General features: G+C 37.0%; 1 protein-coding gene across 4 annotated transcripts in view; it reads left to right on the top strand.

Annotated features, from left to right (window-relative positions):
- Positions 1 to 6,841: 6,841 nt before the first annotated feature.
- Positions 6,842 to 17,330, top strand: part of LOC131438738 (growth factor receptor-bound protein 2) — a 60,685-nt gene continuing 50,196 nt past the window's right edge. Inside the window, exons 1-2 of one of the 4 annotated variants that reach the window (XM_058608963.1) lie at positions 6,842 to 6,951; positions 16,088 to 16,697. In XM_058608963.1, coding sequence (XP_058464946.1) covers positions 16,620 to 16,697 — 78 coding nt within the window. In that variant the 5' untranslated portion in view covers positions 6,842 to 6,951; positions 16,088 to 16,619. Of the gene's footprint in view, positions 6,952 to 15,571; positions 15,974 to 16,087; positions 16,698 to 17,330 lie in introns of those variants that run through there. The other 3 variants (XM_058608966.1, XM_058608967.1, XM_058608965.1) reach the window with 3 other exon arrangements.

Genomic DNA, 17,330 nt, shown 5'->3' on the forward strand with positions numbered 1-17,330 from the left:
ATGTGAGTAGAGATTTCATTCGTGTGATGTCCAGACTCATGTCCAATCACTACACGTTAGATGCACATCTCCTTCGAATTGGGCTCTCCGAGACTAATCATTGTGCTTCCGGAGAAGGTTATCGGGATATTGATCATGTCGTTTGGACATGCGTGGAGTATCGTGATGTCAGATCTCAACTAATAAATTCTTTGCGTACCCAAGGTAGACTATCCAATGTCCCAGTTCGAGACATTCTTGCTTGTCGTGACCTTTCATACATGAAACTTATTTATCATTTCATAAAGAAAACTGGAGTTTCAATTTAATAAAGGCCCCTTTCAAGACTTAGTTCTGATCCCAGCTGCGTCCATGAGTTCAACCAATAGCTAAATTAGAATAAAAATAATGTAATGATACAAACAAACTCGAAACAGTTTATGAAATTATTAACAAAATGTCTGAAAATAACAGCTTATTTTATAATTTATAGAAGTTAATCGTTTGGTTCAAATAATATTTCCGAGTAGATTTCATAATTAATGACGAGTTACCTAAGATGATATTTAAGTAATAAGAGAATATGTTTTAATAAATGCAAAACGTTGTGACTATGTTAGAATTAAATTAGGATAAGAATATTATGTAAAAGTGATGCTACGGCGAAGAAAAACTTATGTAAACTGCCTTAAGAAATAAACGTATTTATGAAAAAAAAAATTTAAAATGACATTAATAATTCTCCTGTAATCAGATCAGATCAAAGATATCAAAGAAAATTAAACGGAGGGTCAATAAAATTACATTATTACTGAACCAACTGGTTCACGATTACTGACCCAACATTTTTCATTGAATCGTATGGGACATTGTAATCTTGAGTTTATCTTTGGTTTTTTATTATTCAAGGAACAACGGTATTAAATTTTAAATAAAATGATGATATTTTTTAAATCATTAGTTTTCAGAAACATTTTTGGTAAAGATTGGAGAAACAAGTAAGAGAGATTCTGTGTAACATAAAAACTATACTGGAATATGTTGTAACTGAAAGCTATTTGGACGCTATAGAACTTGACATACGTCAACTTCCAGCTCAAGTTACGAGTCCAGACGCATGGAAGTGCACAGAAAGATTTTAATCTCCATCCGAATTCCGGTTTTTCTCGGGAGAACGGGCGATCATAAGGTGGATTTCAAAGTCTAGATCCGTTGCAACATTACGAACATAATATTTGAATATTTCCTTATTTGCATATAAAACAACAATATTAAACTTACTTTCCACGTAAAGAGTGATCATAAGAAAGACTGTTTTTCGATTTGATATATTTTTCCAACTTAACTATACTATACTATACTACTTTTACAAATTCATTTTTTAATACTTTTCCATAGTGCTGTGAAAATACAGAATAAACCGATATAAATATTAATTGATTAACTTGTCTTTGTAGGAAACTTTCGAATGTCTAAAATACATCTAGAAAAATTAATTGCCGATGTATCGAGGGACAGGCACGGATTGTCGCTATCAGATATTAAAGAAAATGATAAAATGAACTTCAAGCCAGTACAGAAAATGACATCGATAACTGTTCTAAATACCCTCAAAGATTATGTTGCTGATTCCGAAAGAACCGTTGAGTTTCTAAAACTTATATCATAAGTCATTTCCTCATTCATGTACGAAACATTATCTACACTACACCGAGTGTACAACCGACGACACGACCAGACACTTCGAAGGAAAATCAAAATAAAAAGTGTTCGTGAGCGATTCACCGCCAGTTACCACAAATATAGCGACCCCTTGATGGTGATGAAAATAATGTTCTTTAGCAACACTGCTTAAGTTGCTACGAACTAGTAACCAAGGAACCCCATAATAAATAAACAAACCACTTGAAAAAGTTTTGAAACAGTTCAATTGAAATTTTTTGCCATCAGTGCCAAAATTAAAAACTATAAATAGTTCTGGAGAAATCAAGATCGAGCAAGCGCGAGGCCGGGAACTGGTACCCCTGAAAAATGATATTATCAATACGACGAAGTAAGACGCTTTCACAATACGCTAACTACGAAGAATAAAATTTGGCTAATTGAACATTTTTATTTATCTAGAATTACAGAATTATCTTGCAACAGAGCCAAGTTTAATCGTGAACATGTACCAGAAATAACTAGACATTTGTAAGTTAATGTTACAACGTTCCTTTTGTATTTGCGCCAACCGGAACTGGGTGCACAATATGCGAATCTGACATTGGATGTATTGCTGCGATAGACAGGCGTCATGCTATATCATCTTCAAGGGCTATCAAGGAGCTCAATCTGTATCGTAGTCATGAAACTCATTCATGATGAGTATCAATTTATTTTAAGGAAATTTATTTTTACAGCTCATAATTCTGATCAGAAACTGGATTCCCGTGTTTCTCAAATGTCTCAGGTTAATCAAATTTTACACCCGTTTTGCGAAGTAAAGGAGTACCTGGAATGTCCAAAATATGCCGACGTAATGTTTTACATGTACGTTGATTAGCAATTAGGGTTCAATGATTTGGTAGAAAATCAGAAGAATAAATTTGACGAATACTTTAGAAAGTCATTATAAAAGAACAAATTTGAATTCTGTTTATAAGTCTATTCGTACCTGCATATGAAGTGCGATTCTGGAATGGATTAGAAATAAACCTCAAATATTTAAGCATCTTTGATTTGTTGCAAACGATTTACTTGCATCTCGTAGAATAGTGCTGATTTATCTGATCGACTCAGCTTTATCATTTATTATTCGATACTAAATTTTGATGATCAGATTGATAAAAGGATTCGCACTAACGGTTCAAAGACTTTTGCAGTTTACTACCATCTTAAAACTCATTTACATAGCAGACAGCCCTCATAGATTTGATCTGAAGTCTGATTATGTTAAATTTTTTACCAAACATCGACGGATATTGAAACGCTATGTGATACCGACAACGCAAAAAAATTATCCAATACAAAAGATTTTGGCACATACATCCTACAAGAAATTTTTCGTAAGTTCGAGCCCCAGCTGAACTAATCGATCCACTGCTCTTACGCGAGGTGATGCTGCAGAACTTGTTATTTGCCGCGAAATGAGATCTTCCACTCGAGGTAGTTTGTTTTGTTTACATTCTTCAAGTCTTCAATATGCAGTAACCAAGGTTTTGGTAATTGTTATTCAAAATCAATAATTCATCAACCTGTGTTGCCAGTTTCAATAGTTTTTCATGACATTTCATTTTGACATTACCAGTTACTGAGGGGTAGTTAAATTTGCGATACAGTTTTTAAAGCGAGTGGCAGGTCGTGTCGTCGGTACAACATTTGGTTAGTGTAAAACTTGGTGTGAAGCTCATGGTTTCCGGTTAAAAATATTGACAGTAATGGGATGCTTCAATAGTCGAATTCGAGGAAATAATGTTTATTTAATATTATTGAGCACCGAAGAACCCGGTTATCAGAAAAAAAAACTAGTTTAGTTATTGTGAACTGGAGCGCAATAGTGTAAAGAATTTGCGCGCCTTCGATTCGCTATAAATCCACGTCGTAGTTGAATTTCATTCCATTTGATAATTCCGGTAAAAACAAATTTCCCGAAACGGATTCGATAAAAGCAATTGGCATTTATCTATCCAGACTTAGTGACCACAGCACCTTCCTCAAAAAAAAAAAAACTAACAAGATCAGAAACACGTCGACCATAATTGAAAAAGCGCTTACGTACTACGGATAGGTACTTGAAATGAGCCGTTTGTACTGTGTGTGAGTTAACGGGCATACTGTATCGTAGAGAAGAACAACGTATGACCAACTCACTCGTACCAACACGACCAACTTGAACGGATATGCCCCGATATATCCACCGATGGATTCCAGTATAATTTGAGCGAATAAATGGATCGATTCGCTCGACCTTCATATGAACATCTGGAATGATATCATTTGGTCATCTTCGGTGTTTCACGATGGATTGATGTCTTCTTGTGGTGTTGACAACACATAATTTTCGCCTAATACTTTTTAGTGAGAACGCTGAACCGATGGCAATAAATTCTGTTAGAAAAAAATATAAAAAGTCATATAAAACCATACTTAAGAGTCAGAAGAGCTACATCCAGACACTGTTTGATGGATTGGGAACTGTAAAACCTAGATGTATTCATTGTCGATTAACCGATCAGTTAAGCAATAATCAACGTGTGGTCTCCATTTTTATCAGTTAAAATGATCAATAAGTGCAACATTTTTCTCATTTAATTCGGAATAATTCAGAGCATCATCAGCATTAGAAATGCCAGCTACAGCACAATCAATCCATTATCAATTATGACTGTAATAGATTCCATAGTGCGATCCGCCAAATAATTCCTCCAACGAATGTGTGTACAATTTTGTATATTTCCAGCGTTGCTAGGTCATTCTTCCAAAAATCTGCATTCGGCGCAAAAATCTATCTGTACCATATCGGTATCAGAATCTTGTCAACATAAGTTCACGGAAATGTCACCAAAGCTCATTTTGGTGAGCAAAAAAAAAAAAGATCTCGTAGCAACCTTTTCTCCTGCCTATCCATGCTATCAACGAAAATCGGTATTTATCTGTGGTATTTTGGGAGTACATATCTGTATTGTGGTATAGAGGTCAAATATCTGTATAAATACCGATAAATCGGTATACCTGGCAACGTTGGTACGCAGCGACGCCAACCTTTCGGATTTTTCCGTAGATCAACGGATCTTAGTGTTTTCTACGGATCTACGGATGAGCCTTTTAAAATCTACGGATTTTCGCATTATTTCTCCAGATCTCTACGGAGAATCATCAAATCGGGCACTTTTTTCTGCTAACGGCCAATAAATCTGTCAACATTCACTTAAAAGAAAAATTTTGAGTGATGTGATGCTCACTAAGAGTCATTCATAGCATTAATTAAAATGAAAATGTTTTAGCTTTCGTCTGATGTTACAATCAATTGAAGAATCTAACCAACTCTTTTGCGATCGCTGCGCTGCCCGAGTGGCGAGCTTTGAACTAAGCGATGGTGACAATTTTCAGATTTTGCTTGAAGATTCGAACAAAATGCAGGGTTTTTATTATTTTTTCTTATAAATCGAATACAAACATACAAAAACGTGTGAAAATTTGGTAAAAAAATTGATCATTAATGATTCAGTAACTTTCCGTGGTATGTTTGATTGATATTTATGGAGAAATCGTAACATGAAATACCAAATTCGAAGAAGTGAGGTTGGGTACTGTTTTCATATCGGGGATATTCTTTGTTTTTTGGGTTGGATTTTGAGATTAATTGATAAATTATGATCAAAAGTTTTATGACTAGTCTATTTATTCATGTTGTATCATCTAAATCAAATATGTATGTGAACTGAAAATTTCAAATTTCATCCTAGATTGTCAAGAGTATAGGACATTTTGAAATCATATGTTTGATGACAACACGTGAATAATCGTTTTTCTTACCCATATTTGTAAGTATTTGCAATCTGCATTCTTTCAAACTCAAGTAAATTGAAAAAATCGTCCAAAATTTTTCTAAATACATGGGATATGTCAAAACAATCACCATAACGCTATCTGGTGGTGACCACGCTGATTGGATTGTTCAATACTTCAAAATTTAATAATTAAAGTTCATCTATTCGTCACCGATCACTCATTTTTGGAATCCTGTCTTTATGGCTTAGAACTCCAAGCTGTTAAATTTAAATATACGAGTATAAAGACACTTGAAACTAGAGTGACTATAATCAGAGTGGCGACAGCTGTTCGTTTGGAATGACAGCTCCCAGTTCCAAAAGAGCAAACGACCTGTCAATTCAATGTAAAGCTAATGGAATGTTTTGAATTGTTGCCAAAATTACGGATGAGATGTCGTCACTCTGGTTATAGGCACTCTACTTGAAACCGAATCTACGGACTTTACTTCAGAGAAAATTGGCATCACTGTTGGTACGCATCGTTTTCAGAGTTGCCATTTCAAAATCTGTGTCTCAACTTGAAAAATCTGTGCACCATCTGTGTTAAATATTTTGAATCATAATCTGTGAAAAACATTTTGAAAATTTGCCTTTTGTATGAAATATTCATGAAAATCTGTAGAAATCTGTGTGTTTGATAGATTCTGTGTTCTGTGACACAGAATCTGCGTGACAAAATAGGCAAAAAACTGTGGTTTCCGAGAAAAATCTGTAAATATGGTAACTCTGGTCATTTTCTCGTTTCTCTTTCGATTTCAGCTGGCTACAGCGATGCCAACCCTACGGATTTATCCGTAGATCTACGGATTTCTGTCTTTTTTACGGATCTACGGATAGACCACCCAAAATCTACGGATTTAACATAATTTCTTCAAAAAATTATTGACTATTGATTTTTTATTATTATTTCTCTAGATAACAAAGAAAAATTATTGAATATTGTCACATCTTTGTTAGAGATATTTTTTCCTCATGTCTAATTATCAATCATCCATCGTCACCGATTACTTATTTTTTTTTATTTTGGTCTTTATCGCTTGGAATTCCAAACTGTTTATTTTACGTACCTTTTGATTTTTTTTGTATTTGGTATTTACTAATTTTCATTCTAAACATGTAGACGCGTTTAGTTTTTGTTCTCTATTGGGTAGGATGATTTGTCAGTCGAAAGAGTTCCGCACGGAAAGTTCGTCTTAATGGAGCATATAAGAGCATAATTAGACTTGAAGATAAATCTACGGATTTGACTTCAGGGAAAAGTGGCATCACTGGCTAGCTAGAACGACGAAATGAGAGCTTGTCGAAAAACTTCAGTAGTATTCGGTGTGCGTTCGAAGTGCAACGTTTGATTGCTTTTGTTCTGCTCAGCAGTGCTCATTGCGTCTCGGTCGTTTCGCTAATCTCTCGTCTGTAGTTATTTTGCTCCATTATTGAAGTGGTTTGTGATTCGAATTGTTTCTGAAATCTTGTGTAGTTTTTATGATATTTTAGTTATAAATAAGTTTTTAACAAAGATCATGTGTCCCCGACGGAAAAGCGCTCTTCGCCGAAAGGATTTATCAGCATAAAGTTCCAGCAAATTCGTCGGCCATTCGCACTAATACAATCGCGTTTGGGTTTCTTTGCTGTTGACGATCCACCGTTTGTGCTCTCTCTTGCTCGCTCAGCCCTTGGCGACCGGTGTAAAAGCCGATGTTGGTTGATTTTCGGGAATATAGGGAATGATTGAACGGTGTAAAAAAACATTTTATTGTGAAAAATCTCAAAACACCCGTTCACCTACTGTTTTCAGACGATGCAATATTGGGTGGCTTATGATGAGTGCATGTAAGCATGGTAGCAGAAAATAGATGAGAATACGTGATACAGTGGTTGTGTGAGAAAAAAGTTCGGTATGAGTTACTTGCGATGAGATTTTCCTTTCGTCGTACAAGTTCACTGACGGTGTTTGTCGCGATTTCAATGTTTGTTGTAGTGAGAAACAAGTTGCGGGTGTGATACAGGTTGAACTCGATAGTTTGACGGGTTTATTGTATTTATTTATTAAATTGTATTTTTAACGAACATCCTGAATTCTGTCAAATTATCTAACAAAGTCCAATTTTAACGTAAACATTTCATGAGGCCACATAAACAAATGAGAATATTTCTGCATAAAATGTTCAAAACGACGAATGTAACATTTCAGCTGAACCGAGAAAAGCGATGTTGAAAAATAATCGCACAATTTTAAATCCTATTTAAAAATGAATAATTGAAACAACTTCATCCTTTCACTAAATCGTCCAATTTGTATGCGTGCAACATATCATAGTGACTAATTCTGCATAAAATGTTCAAAACGACAAATGTAACATTTCAGCTGAACCGAGAATAGCGATGTTGAAAAATAATCGCACAATTTTAAATCCTATTTGAAAATGAATAATTGAAACAACTTCATCTCTTCACTAAATCGTCCAATTTGTATGCGTGCAACGTATCATAGTGACTAATTCACAATTTTCAACTACAAAGATAACTTTTAGGCAAAAACGACACTTACGTCATTTTGTAATTTGATCATGTACATTGGACAGTATGATAGGTCGTTTTTTCCTGGTTGATTTGACACATACGTCGTTTTGCTTCTGTTAGTTACGTCGTTTTGCGAAAGTCACAGTGTGTGAAAGCCAGTTTTGCTTGAAAACATTAGTAAGAGCTAGTTTTGCATGTCAAGTGAAAAAAATGACAGTCGACCCGTTTTTAGTGTGTTTTGATAATTTTCGCTTTTGTTTGACGGAGAATTCATAACGGTTTTTACGATTGGGAACAAATCAGTTTCTTTCAAAGCTTAACTCGATCCCATTAAATATCTCCAACTCTACAGCAAGTCTCACTTTCATAATATCACACTAGATCTGCTTTTTCGTGGAAAACTATTTTGTCGTAAGTCCGCGCATACACTTTTGTTTTTGCTTTGGGCAATGGTCGGTGGGTGGCCCGCATGTTGGTCATCGAATGGAGCAGTTTTCCGTGAAAGATGATGGTGATGTTGCCTAAGAGATTGAAAGAAACATGAAGTAATTTTGTGGAAAACGGAGTGAAAAAAAGGGGGTATGGGAACGAATGACTAAAAACGACAAAGATCTAATTAGTTGACATTGAGATGGTGGAGAAACAGAGGAAGAGGAAACGGAAAAGTTAGTGACAGCAAAAAGATCTTGTTATTTTCGACAGAGATGGTGGACAGGCGAGGGATTGGGAGAATCGGTCGAATGTTAGTCTCGAACCTGTAGGTGAAGATTATTCTTAGCCTCGACAAGAGAGAGGATACTACGGATACCTTGGGCGGTCTACCTCGGGCCCTAAGGGATTCCAGTAGCTCCGACCTGACGTCGCGATACTCTACGTACGACCACACGACATGCTCGATGTCCTGATAACCGTCGCTACAGGTGCAGAGACCGCTCTCCGCGAGTCCAACACGCCAAGGTTTCGTCGATACCCTAGGGATAATGGAATGTAGCCATCGTCCCAGTTCGTCATTGCTCCATGAAGTTTGCCAACTTTCGAGAGTTTCCTGACGAGAGATACTGAAAAATTCATTGAAGCAGATTGGTCTTTCATAAATATCACCGTATTTTCCCCAGGAAATATGGGAGATACTTTCCTGGCTTCATTGCCCGGAGAGCTATTGAGCTTAGACTGTCCGTGACAATGAAGTAATGGTCTTTGGGCAAGGTTTCAATAATCTCGAGCGTGTACTGAAAACCAGCTAATTCTGCGACGTAAACTGAAGATGGATCACTGAGTTTGTACGAAGCGGTGATGTTCTGATTGAAGATGCCGAAGCCTGTGGACTCGTTGATGTGTGATTCGTCAGTGTAAAACATCTTTTTACAGTTGACTGTTCTAAATTTATTATAAAAAATATTAGGGACCTACGTGATCCGAAATTCCACTAATCTCTTCTTTCGTGGATGTGTCGAAAAACAGTAGAATCAACGATACTGGATTCTTTCCAGCTTGATGAAATGAGTGTTCGCCGCGGATTGGAAGCAAAAGCATCCGTATTCCATCACGGACAATATCGTTGTTTGGTATAACCTGATCAGGTCTCCTGGATGGGCACCCCACCACGATCCGGTTATTGTACGAAGAAAGTCGATTCTTTGTTGGCATTTTTGTTTCAGATGCAATGTGACATCTCCAGGTACCTTTGGAGTCGAACCAAAACCCCGAGATATTTAAATGTGAAGGCCTGACCTATGGTTTCACCCCTTAGTTGAAGCTGTAATTGTGCTGGTTCTCGCTTCCTCGAAAATAAAGGGTGATTTTTTAAGAGCTTGAGAACTTTTTTAAACAATAAAACGCATAAAATTTGCAAAATCTCATCGGTTCTTTATTTTAAACGTTAGATTGGTACATGACATTTACTTTTTGAAGATAATTTCATTTAAATGTTGACCGCGGCTGCGTCTTAGGTGGTCCATTCGGAAAATCCGCTTTTTTATCGACAAATTTTGTTCAGCGATGAGGCTCATTTCTGGTTGAATGGCTACGTAAATAAGCAAAATTGCCGCATTTGGAGTGAAGAGCAACCAGAAGCCGTTCAAGAACTGCCCATGCATCCCGAAAAATGCACTGTTTGGTGTGGTTTGTACGCTGGTGGAATCATTGGACCGTATTTTTTCAAAGATGCTGTTGGACGCAACGTTACAGTGAATGGCGATCGCTATCGTTCGATGCTAACAAACTTTTTGTTGCCAAAAATGGAAGAACTGAACTTGGTAGACATGTGGTTTCAACAAGATGGCGCTACATGCCACACAGCTCGCGATTCTATGGCCATTTTGAGGAAAACTTCGGAGAACAATTCATCTCAAGAAATGGACCGGTAAGTTGGCCACCAAGATCATGCGATTTGACGCCTTTAGACTATTTTTTGTGGGGCTACGTCAAGTCTAAAGTCTACAGAAATAAGCCAGTAACTATTCCAGCTTTGGAAGACAACATTTCCGAAGAAATTCGGGCTATTCCGGCCGAAATGCTCGAAAAAGTTGCCCAAAATTGGACTTTCCGAATGGACCACCTAAGACGCAGCCGCGGTCAACATTTAAATGAAATTATCTTCAAAAAGTAAATGTCATGTACCAATCTAACGTTTAAAATAAAGAACCGATGAGATTTTGCAAATTTTATGCGTTTTATTGTTTAAAAAAGTTCTCAAGCTCTTAAAAAATCACCCTTTACAACCAGCTCAGTTTTTTTCCGTAGAGAACTCGATACCCATTTGAAGAGCCCATGTCGACAAGTTGTCGAGGGTATCTATATTTGTGTTGAATTAAACTTAAAAGTTTCATTTTGCTATCAGTAATAGATAGTACACACGTTGCTACCCATATTATTACAAAAAGTAAGAAAAATAACCTATGTATTATTGAAAATGACTATTGTTTTTTAAAACATTCTACATGATGATTTATACACTTGCATGCGAGCAAAGACATCATAACATAATATCCAGCTCTCACATTTCACGAACAGATAGTAAGTAACACACTTTTTTGCAAGCATGACGGCGAGTCCGCATTGAATCTCGTACATACAAGTAAAAAAGAGAAATGTCTCAAGGTATGTCACATGACAATCTTGCATTATCAGTTCACGCACAGCATAGATAGTTTCTGACAAAACAACTAATTTTGAACTACCTTCATGGAATTCGTATATGATCGAACTGCGACCGCGTTAATCCATCATCGAACCAGTTATAAATTGTCTGGAGGGTTGGTGCTTTAGTCGAAAATTGTAACAATCATTGCACGAAAATATTCACGAGTTCATTCCACACAGAATCTTAACAGACTTCTGATTCTGGAATTTATTTATTTTTATTCAAGTTATCCGACAATAAACGTTCCTCATGAAAAAATGTAGTCAAGTTATAAAATTGTGGATCGTAACTCTTTCTGCACAAATTTATTTATAGGCTAGCCGCAATTGAAGAGATGTTCAACAGTGCCAAATCTGATGCATACAGATTGAAGGTGCGTTTAGAATCCAACGAAAAAAATATGGCATTAACACGATCAACTCTATGAAGCTTTTGTCCGTCAATTTTATAGTCAAAATATAATGGATTCAATATTGGGTGGAATGGTATGAACTGAAATTTTGCAATACTGACGATAAGCGACAACAAGTAACAAATTAATCCAGAAACTATTGAAGACAGACGCAGTCGTCAATATAGCGTACCTCAAGATATAGTTTCAAATCGACGTAAACTAATTTGCAGTCACCATCGAGCAGCAAAGTAGTGTCATTAATCAAAACAACTAAAACATGCAATCATAAATTCACTGCAGTCGGCATGATTAAATAAATCCTATTTTAATTTTCAACATACTGTTTGATTAAGAATAGATGTTTTACTGTGATTTGACGATGACATTGTTTTGTTTTTAATTGTACGCGTAATACTTATTCGTTTAACGTCATACCCATCAGTCTCGATGTAGCACCTATAATTCCTCAATTGCTTCACGCCAGCCGAAATGGCTAATTGCCGGCAAATAACTCGATGAGTCTAAGCCGAGAGCTTCCAGAGAAGATTTTCGCAAATTCGGAGGAAAATTGCTGCTACATGCCATTGGCAAAAAACCGGTCCTCAACGTTGGGTGGAATAGAATCTGAACGAAGTGACTGGTTTTGTGAGCTTATTACTAGTGCTGTTATTACTATTCCCTCATATTTTGCACACTTTTAATGAGGTGTTTCCCGAAGTGTGCTCGCTCCCCTTGGTATGCGAGGTCTAAGCTGTGTGCTGTGACTAGATGATGTGGGACCTTTTATTTATTATTTTTTGTTCAGTTTCTCATTTTCATACACGTTCGTACTAACCAACGAGCCCAGCAAGTCGGCAGCACAGCACCAATCACCAATGATTTCTCCGGTCGTCAGTGGCGTTTTCTTTTCACGCGCTCATTCTAATATGTAAATTCATCCCGTCCGATGCTTCAGACACGGGAATCAGAACCTGGGGCTCTCCGTAGACTATTGGCTTGACAGTTTGCTTTGCCTGCAGGCGACGGCAATTCGGTTGAGACTCTGTGCTCGTGTCCACCATGCCATCGATGACATGATCGCACTAATACTCCTTCACACAAACACACACGTATACATTCATGTGCATTCGGTTCGATGATTTACTGGAGCGGTGTTTGAAATGGAGGATTTCTGAGTCACCTGTAGTTAAGTAGTACCTCAGACAATTTCGTCGGAGTATTTCTATTCATAACCCTATTTGTAATAAGTTCGGTGATTGATACCGTGATAACAACGTTTATTGGATAAAATTATTGTTTGTTTTTTTTTATGCTGAACATATCTGTTTTCTATATAGTTGTGCAAATTAGAAATTAAAGCAAAAATACATGTAGAAATGTGGTTAGGTTTTAAACACAGCTCAGTCAACATTTCTACGTATCGATTTGAATGTATCAAGCCACGTATTTTCAACAAAAAATAATTGAAATTTTGTATAATAGCAAGCAGTGTCCTATTTTACTGACTATGACAGAGTAAGCATTATATCTGTTGTGAAGCATTTCTCTGATCGGCCATTCAACAGAAAAGCAAAGCTACGGAAGCACACGAATCTATAGATATATGCAAAATTATTGCTAAAGTTTCAGTCTCACATGGAACTGAAGGATCAAGTGTAAACCAAGTTAACTTGTTTATTGTTATTTTAACCTTTGACAATCGCACGACGGAAAAGGATGAAACCATCAACTTTTTAAATAAACATTTTTGAAATTTTTGATGTCCTTAACACATGGATCAATAAGTCCCGAGACTAACAATGGAAACAACATTTTTTTGCAAAATTTTTTTTTATTCATCAACATAATCACCACATAATCAATCAGCGTATTCGGCGAACGGTGCATAAAATAAATTTGCAGAAAGTCCATATGCTGATGTGTATAACCTTCTCTACGGCGAACTAACGACCGCACTGAGTCGATTCAATACTAATTTTGTTTATGTGAAGGGGCTCTTTTTTCTAAATAGTACTGTATATGCTATGCGAAATGCAAAAATATGCACTCACTTTTCTTCGAGATGACTGATTCGATTTTAACAAACTTATGCTCTAATGAAAGCCACTCTTGTCCTATAATTTTTTTTGGCCTTACAGGGTGGCGAATGAAATGAAAATTGAATGGTTTGCTTCTATACAAGAATGTGTAAAGATGAACTAGTTTCTCAAAAATAGTAAATAAATTCCTCAATTTAACAGGTCTAACGAATTGACAATTATACAAACTCACATCGTATATACAAATAGTAAATAAATTCCTCAATTTAACAGGTCTAACGAATTGACAATTATACAAACTCACATCGTATATACCGGTTCTCGGAATCCGGTTCGGAAGTATCGGAAATAGTGATCAAAACCTCCAAAACGGAACTCAGTCACTTTTTCCGAGATTACTCAAACAATTTTTAAAAACTTAGATTCAAATGAAAGGTCTTTACAAAATTCCTGAATTTTATCCGGTTCTGGAATTACAGTGTGATGAGGGTTTGAAATGTCGTTCCGTCGTATAGAGTAACTATGTAAAAGACGGAAAAATCATCTAAATTGAGCTCAAAACTGTTTCAATGCATAGGCCCTGTAACTTGTTTGTCATACGAACCATATAATCTGGTTCCGGAAGTACCGAAAGTAGTGATAAAAGTTTCAAAAACGGAATTCACTCGCTTTGCTCAACCGATTTTCACAAAAACAAGACCCAAATAAAAGGTATTCCGGAAATAAAGGAAGAAGTGACCCTCACTTAGATCGAAGCTGCAAATAATTGAAAAAAATTGATTTGGGCTTGAAACTAGGTTTTTGGTCTATGTTAATTTACGCCCGAACACATTTGCCTGTTTCTATTCAATGAGCAGTTTTTTTTAAGAATTGCATATTAATATTGCTGAGACTACAAGTCACATGAGAAATGGCATTAGGTGGATGAAAACCGGTTTTTTATTATTTTAGGAGCCATTTGAAAGCTCAGAAAATAAGAAATAGGCAAACTTTTCAGCTTAGAGTTTGACAAGACCAACATTTACCGGAGTTTGGTACTATCAAACGTTTTCTTAAACGCACCGTACTTAAACTGAGAGCTCTCCAATGTTTTTCGTACTTAAGCTGAGAGCTCTCCAATGTAGTTCTACTATTTTTAATTTGATTTGATCTATATACTGAAAATGTCTTTTCATACATTTTCTTAAATAATTTTCAAATAATTTTAATAATTCTTCCCACTTTTTAGTTCTAAACTTTGCGCAGATTTGCTTCCGATTTTTTTTTGTAACAATCCTGACTCGGCGAACTAATGAATAGATTAGTTCGCCGATTTTTGACAAGGCAGTTGCGAAATGACTTGTAAGATTTGTCGAGAAATGTAGTGATAGGTGTTATGAAATGTTATCTAGCAGGTAGTACCAGAGAAAAACTAGATTTCCGAAACTGCGTATCCGTGATGGTAGTCAGAATCGTAGTTATTTAAAAAAAATCACTTGAACTGTGTGTAATACCATATTCGAACTCATTAGGCGAGCACCAGCAACAAGCTCTAACGTATTATTCCGCCATCTCCGCAAAGCCGGGTAGCTATGGTATGGAAAACAGCACATTCTTCGGTTGATGTTTGTCTGCTTGGAACCATTAATGGAAACACCGTTATAAACCAAGCATTTGAATCGCGAACCCTCTAACCAAACATTTATGAGCACTAAACAATACCAACAACCGCCACAAAGAAGAAAAACACTGACTGGTTCGTTTTCGGAGCCGGTCTTTGCTATCGCGGCCTCCCTGTGTTTGCTGGAAGTGCGCGCGGGGGAGTAGGAGACAAATGTCGGCACATGCTGGAGCGAGCGAGAGAGAGAGAACACTTGACTGGGACGGGGGACACAGGTATACATACAGACATAGTATCGTCGGAGTGCAGAGCATACGATAATAATGTATTGCTATAAAGAGCAGGTCCCAAAGTTGGAGTATAGTATTGACTATAGAGACTAGCGACGGTGCGAAGCTAGACGAAGTTTTCACTGCAAGCGCTTTGGGTGCGTTTTTTGAACCTTCGCTCAAAACCGCAGTCGGCTGCTAGTTCGACATCGTTATTATTATTTTTGAATTTTGAAATGTCTACTAGTTGTGAACTAGTCGCCCTGTAATCGCGGCAGTGGAGAACTCTTTCATCTGTCGCCTCGGCACGATTCGGTATGTACTGGCGGACCGCGTCGTACTCGAACATCACTAGAAAGTGCAAGTTGTCAAAAATATGTGCGTTTTAGAACGTGTGTGGCTATTTTTAAAATCTGATTAGACAATACGACAGTCTACGGCCCCGAGGTGGGATACAGTTTTCCTCGAGATTGAAGATTGTGAAATCACTAGCACGAGAGTAAGCAAAAGGCGAAATCGGTTTAGTTGAAGGAAAAAAGAGCAGAAGTTGATATTATTCTTGTTTCTTATTTTTTCATCGTTCCTTTTTTTTGTATACGTATGGGTGTTTCAGTCAGTGAATGTTTTCCAGCCGAAGTGGATTGAACGTCGGAGAAAAAAAATAAACATCGTGCATACAAATAAGCGAAATCGCATCGGTTCGGTGTGATTAATAATCAGCATCAAACAGCGAGTGATAAGAAGAGCGCAAAAAACACGTGCAGGAAGAAAACAAAAGGGAAAAGTGCATACAGCAAGTACCATCTACAGCCACGAGTACGGCCAGTAAGTGGAAGCAGAAATCCGATAAATTATTGGCGTGATTTTTGGGGAAGCTGCGAGAAAGCCGTACCATAGCTGAAGTATATTTTTTTCATATTCGTTCGCGTTCGTGTTGAGTGGTATATGTGTGCCTGTGAACCAGTGTGGGGTCGTCGGTAGAATTCTTGGCAAAAGGATTTCTGCTTGCTCGGCCGGTCCGTCGTTTACTGTCTGTGTCTGTCTCCCAGCCTGACTACCGAAGCAGCTTTGGCTGGTGCTGATCCTATCATAACATTATCATTTGGAGAGGCAGCGGAGACAAACCGGTGCAACGATTCGGCACGATGGAAGCGGTGGCAAAGCATGATTTTAATGCCACGGCCGATGATGAGCTCAGTTTCCGGAAGAACCAGGTTTTAAAGGTGAGTGCTATGATGTTTGCTGTTCCGTATGTGAATTTTTACGTGTATACACTTCGTAACAAATCGAGATGGTATACGCCACTAGGAATTGTCATAAAATTTAGAAATTCTCGTTTGAGAGAAGTGTTTGTTTATTTCTTCTGTGATTATTTTCGAGTGGAATCATTTTTGGTGTTATTTATCACACAATGATGCCATTCTGTTCGAAATAATTTTTTCACCGCAGTGTTACTGGAATATATACTAAAATGTCGAATGACAGAAGGTCGAATGACAAAAGGTCGAAATATCAAAAGGCCGAATGCTTCAAATGGTCGAATACGACAAAAAGTCGAAACAACAAAACGTTGAATATAACGAAAGGTCGAATAACTATAAGGTCGAATACACAATAAAGTCGAGAGGGACAAAAAGTCGAATATAACGGAAGACAGAATACAACAATAAGTCGAATACAATGTAAGGGTTAAACCAAATTATTCGCCAGGGTTAAGCCGAGGCAAAGTATGCGGCTCTAAAAGTCGATAATGTAATATAGAAGCAAAATGATGCAAAGTGTTTATTCCCAAATTTTTAATTGTTGTTGGTAATCACTATTACTTAACGTAATTGCACTTCATAATTATTTGTTGA

This window comes from Malaya genurostris, chromosome 3, assembly GCF_030247185.1.
Source record: "Malaya genurostris strain Urasoe2022 chromosome 3, Malgen_1.1, whole genome shotgun sequence".
Lineage (NCBI taxonomy): Eukaryota > Metazoa > Arthropoda > Insecta > Diptera > Culicidae > Malaya > Malaya genurostris.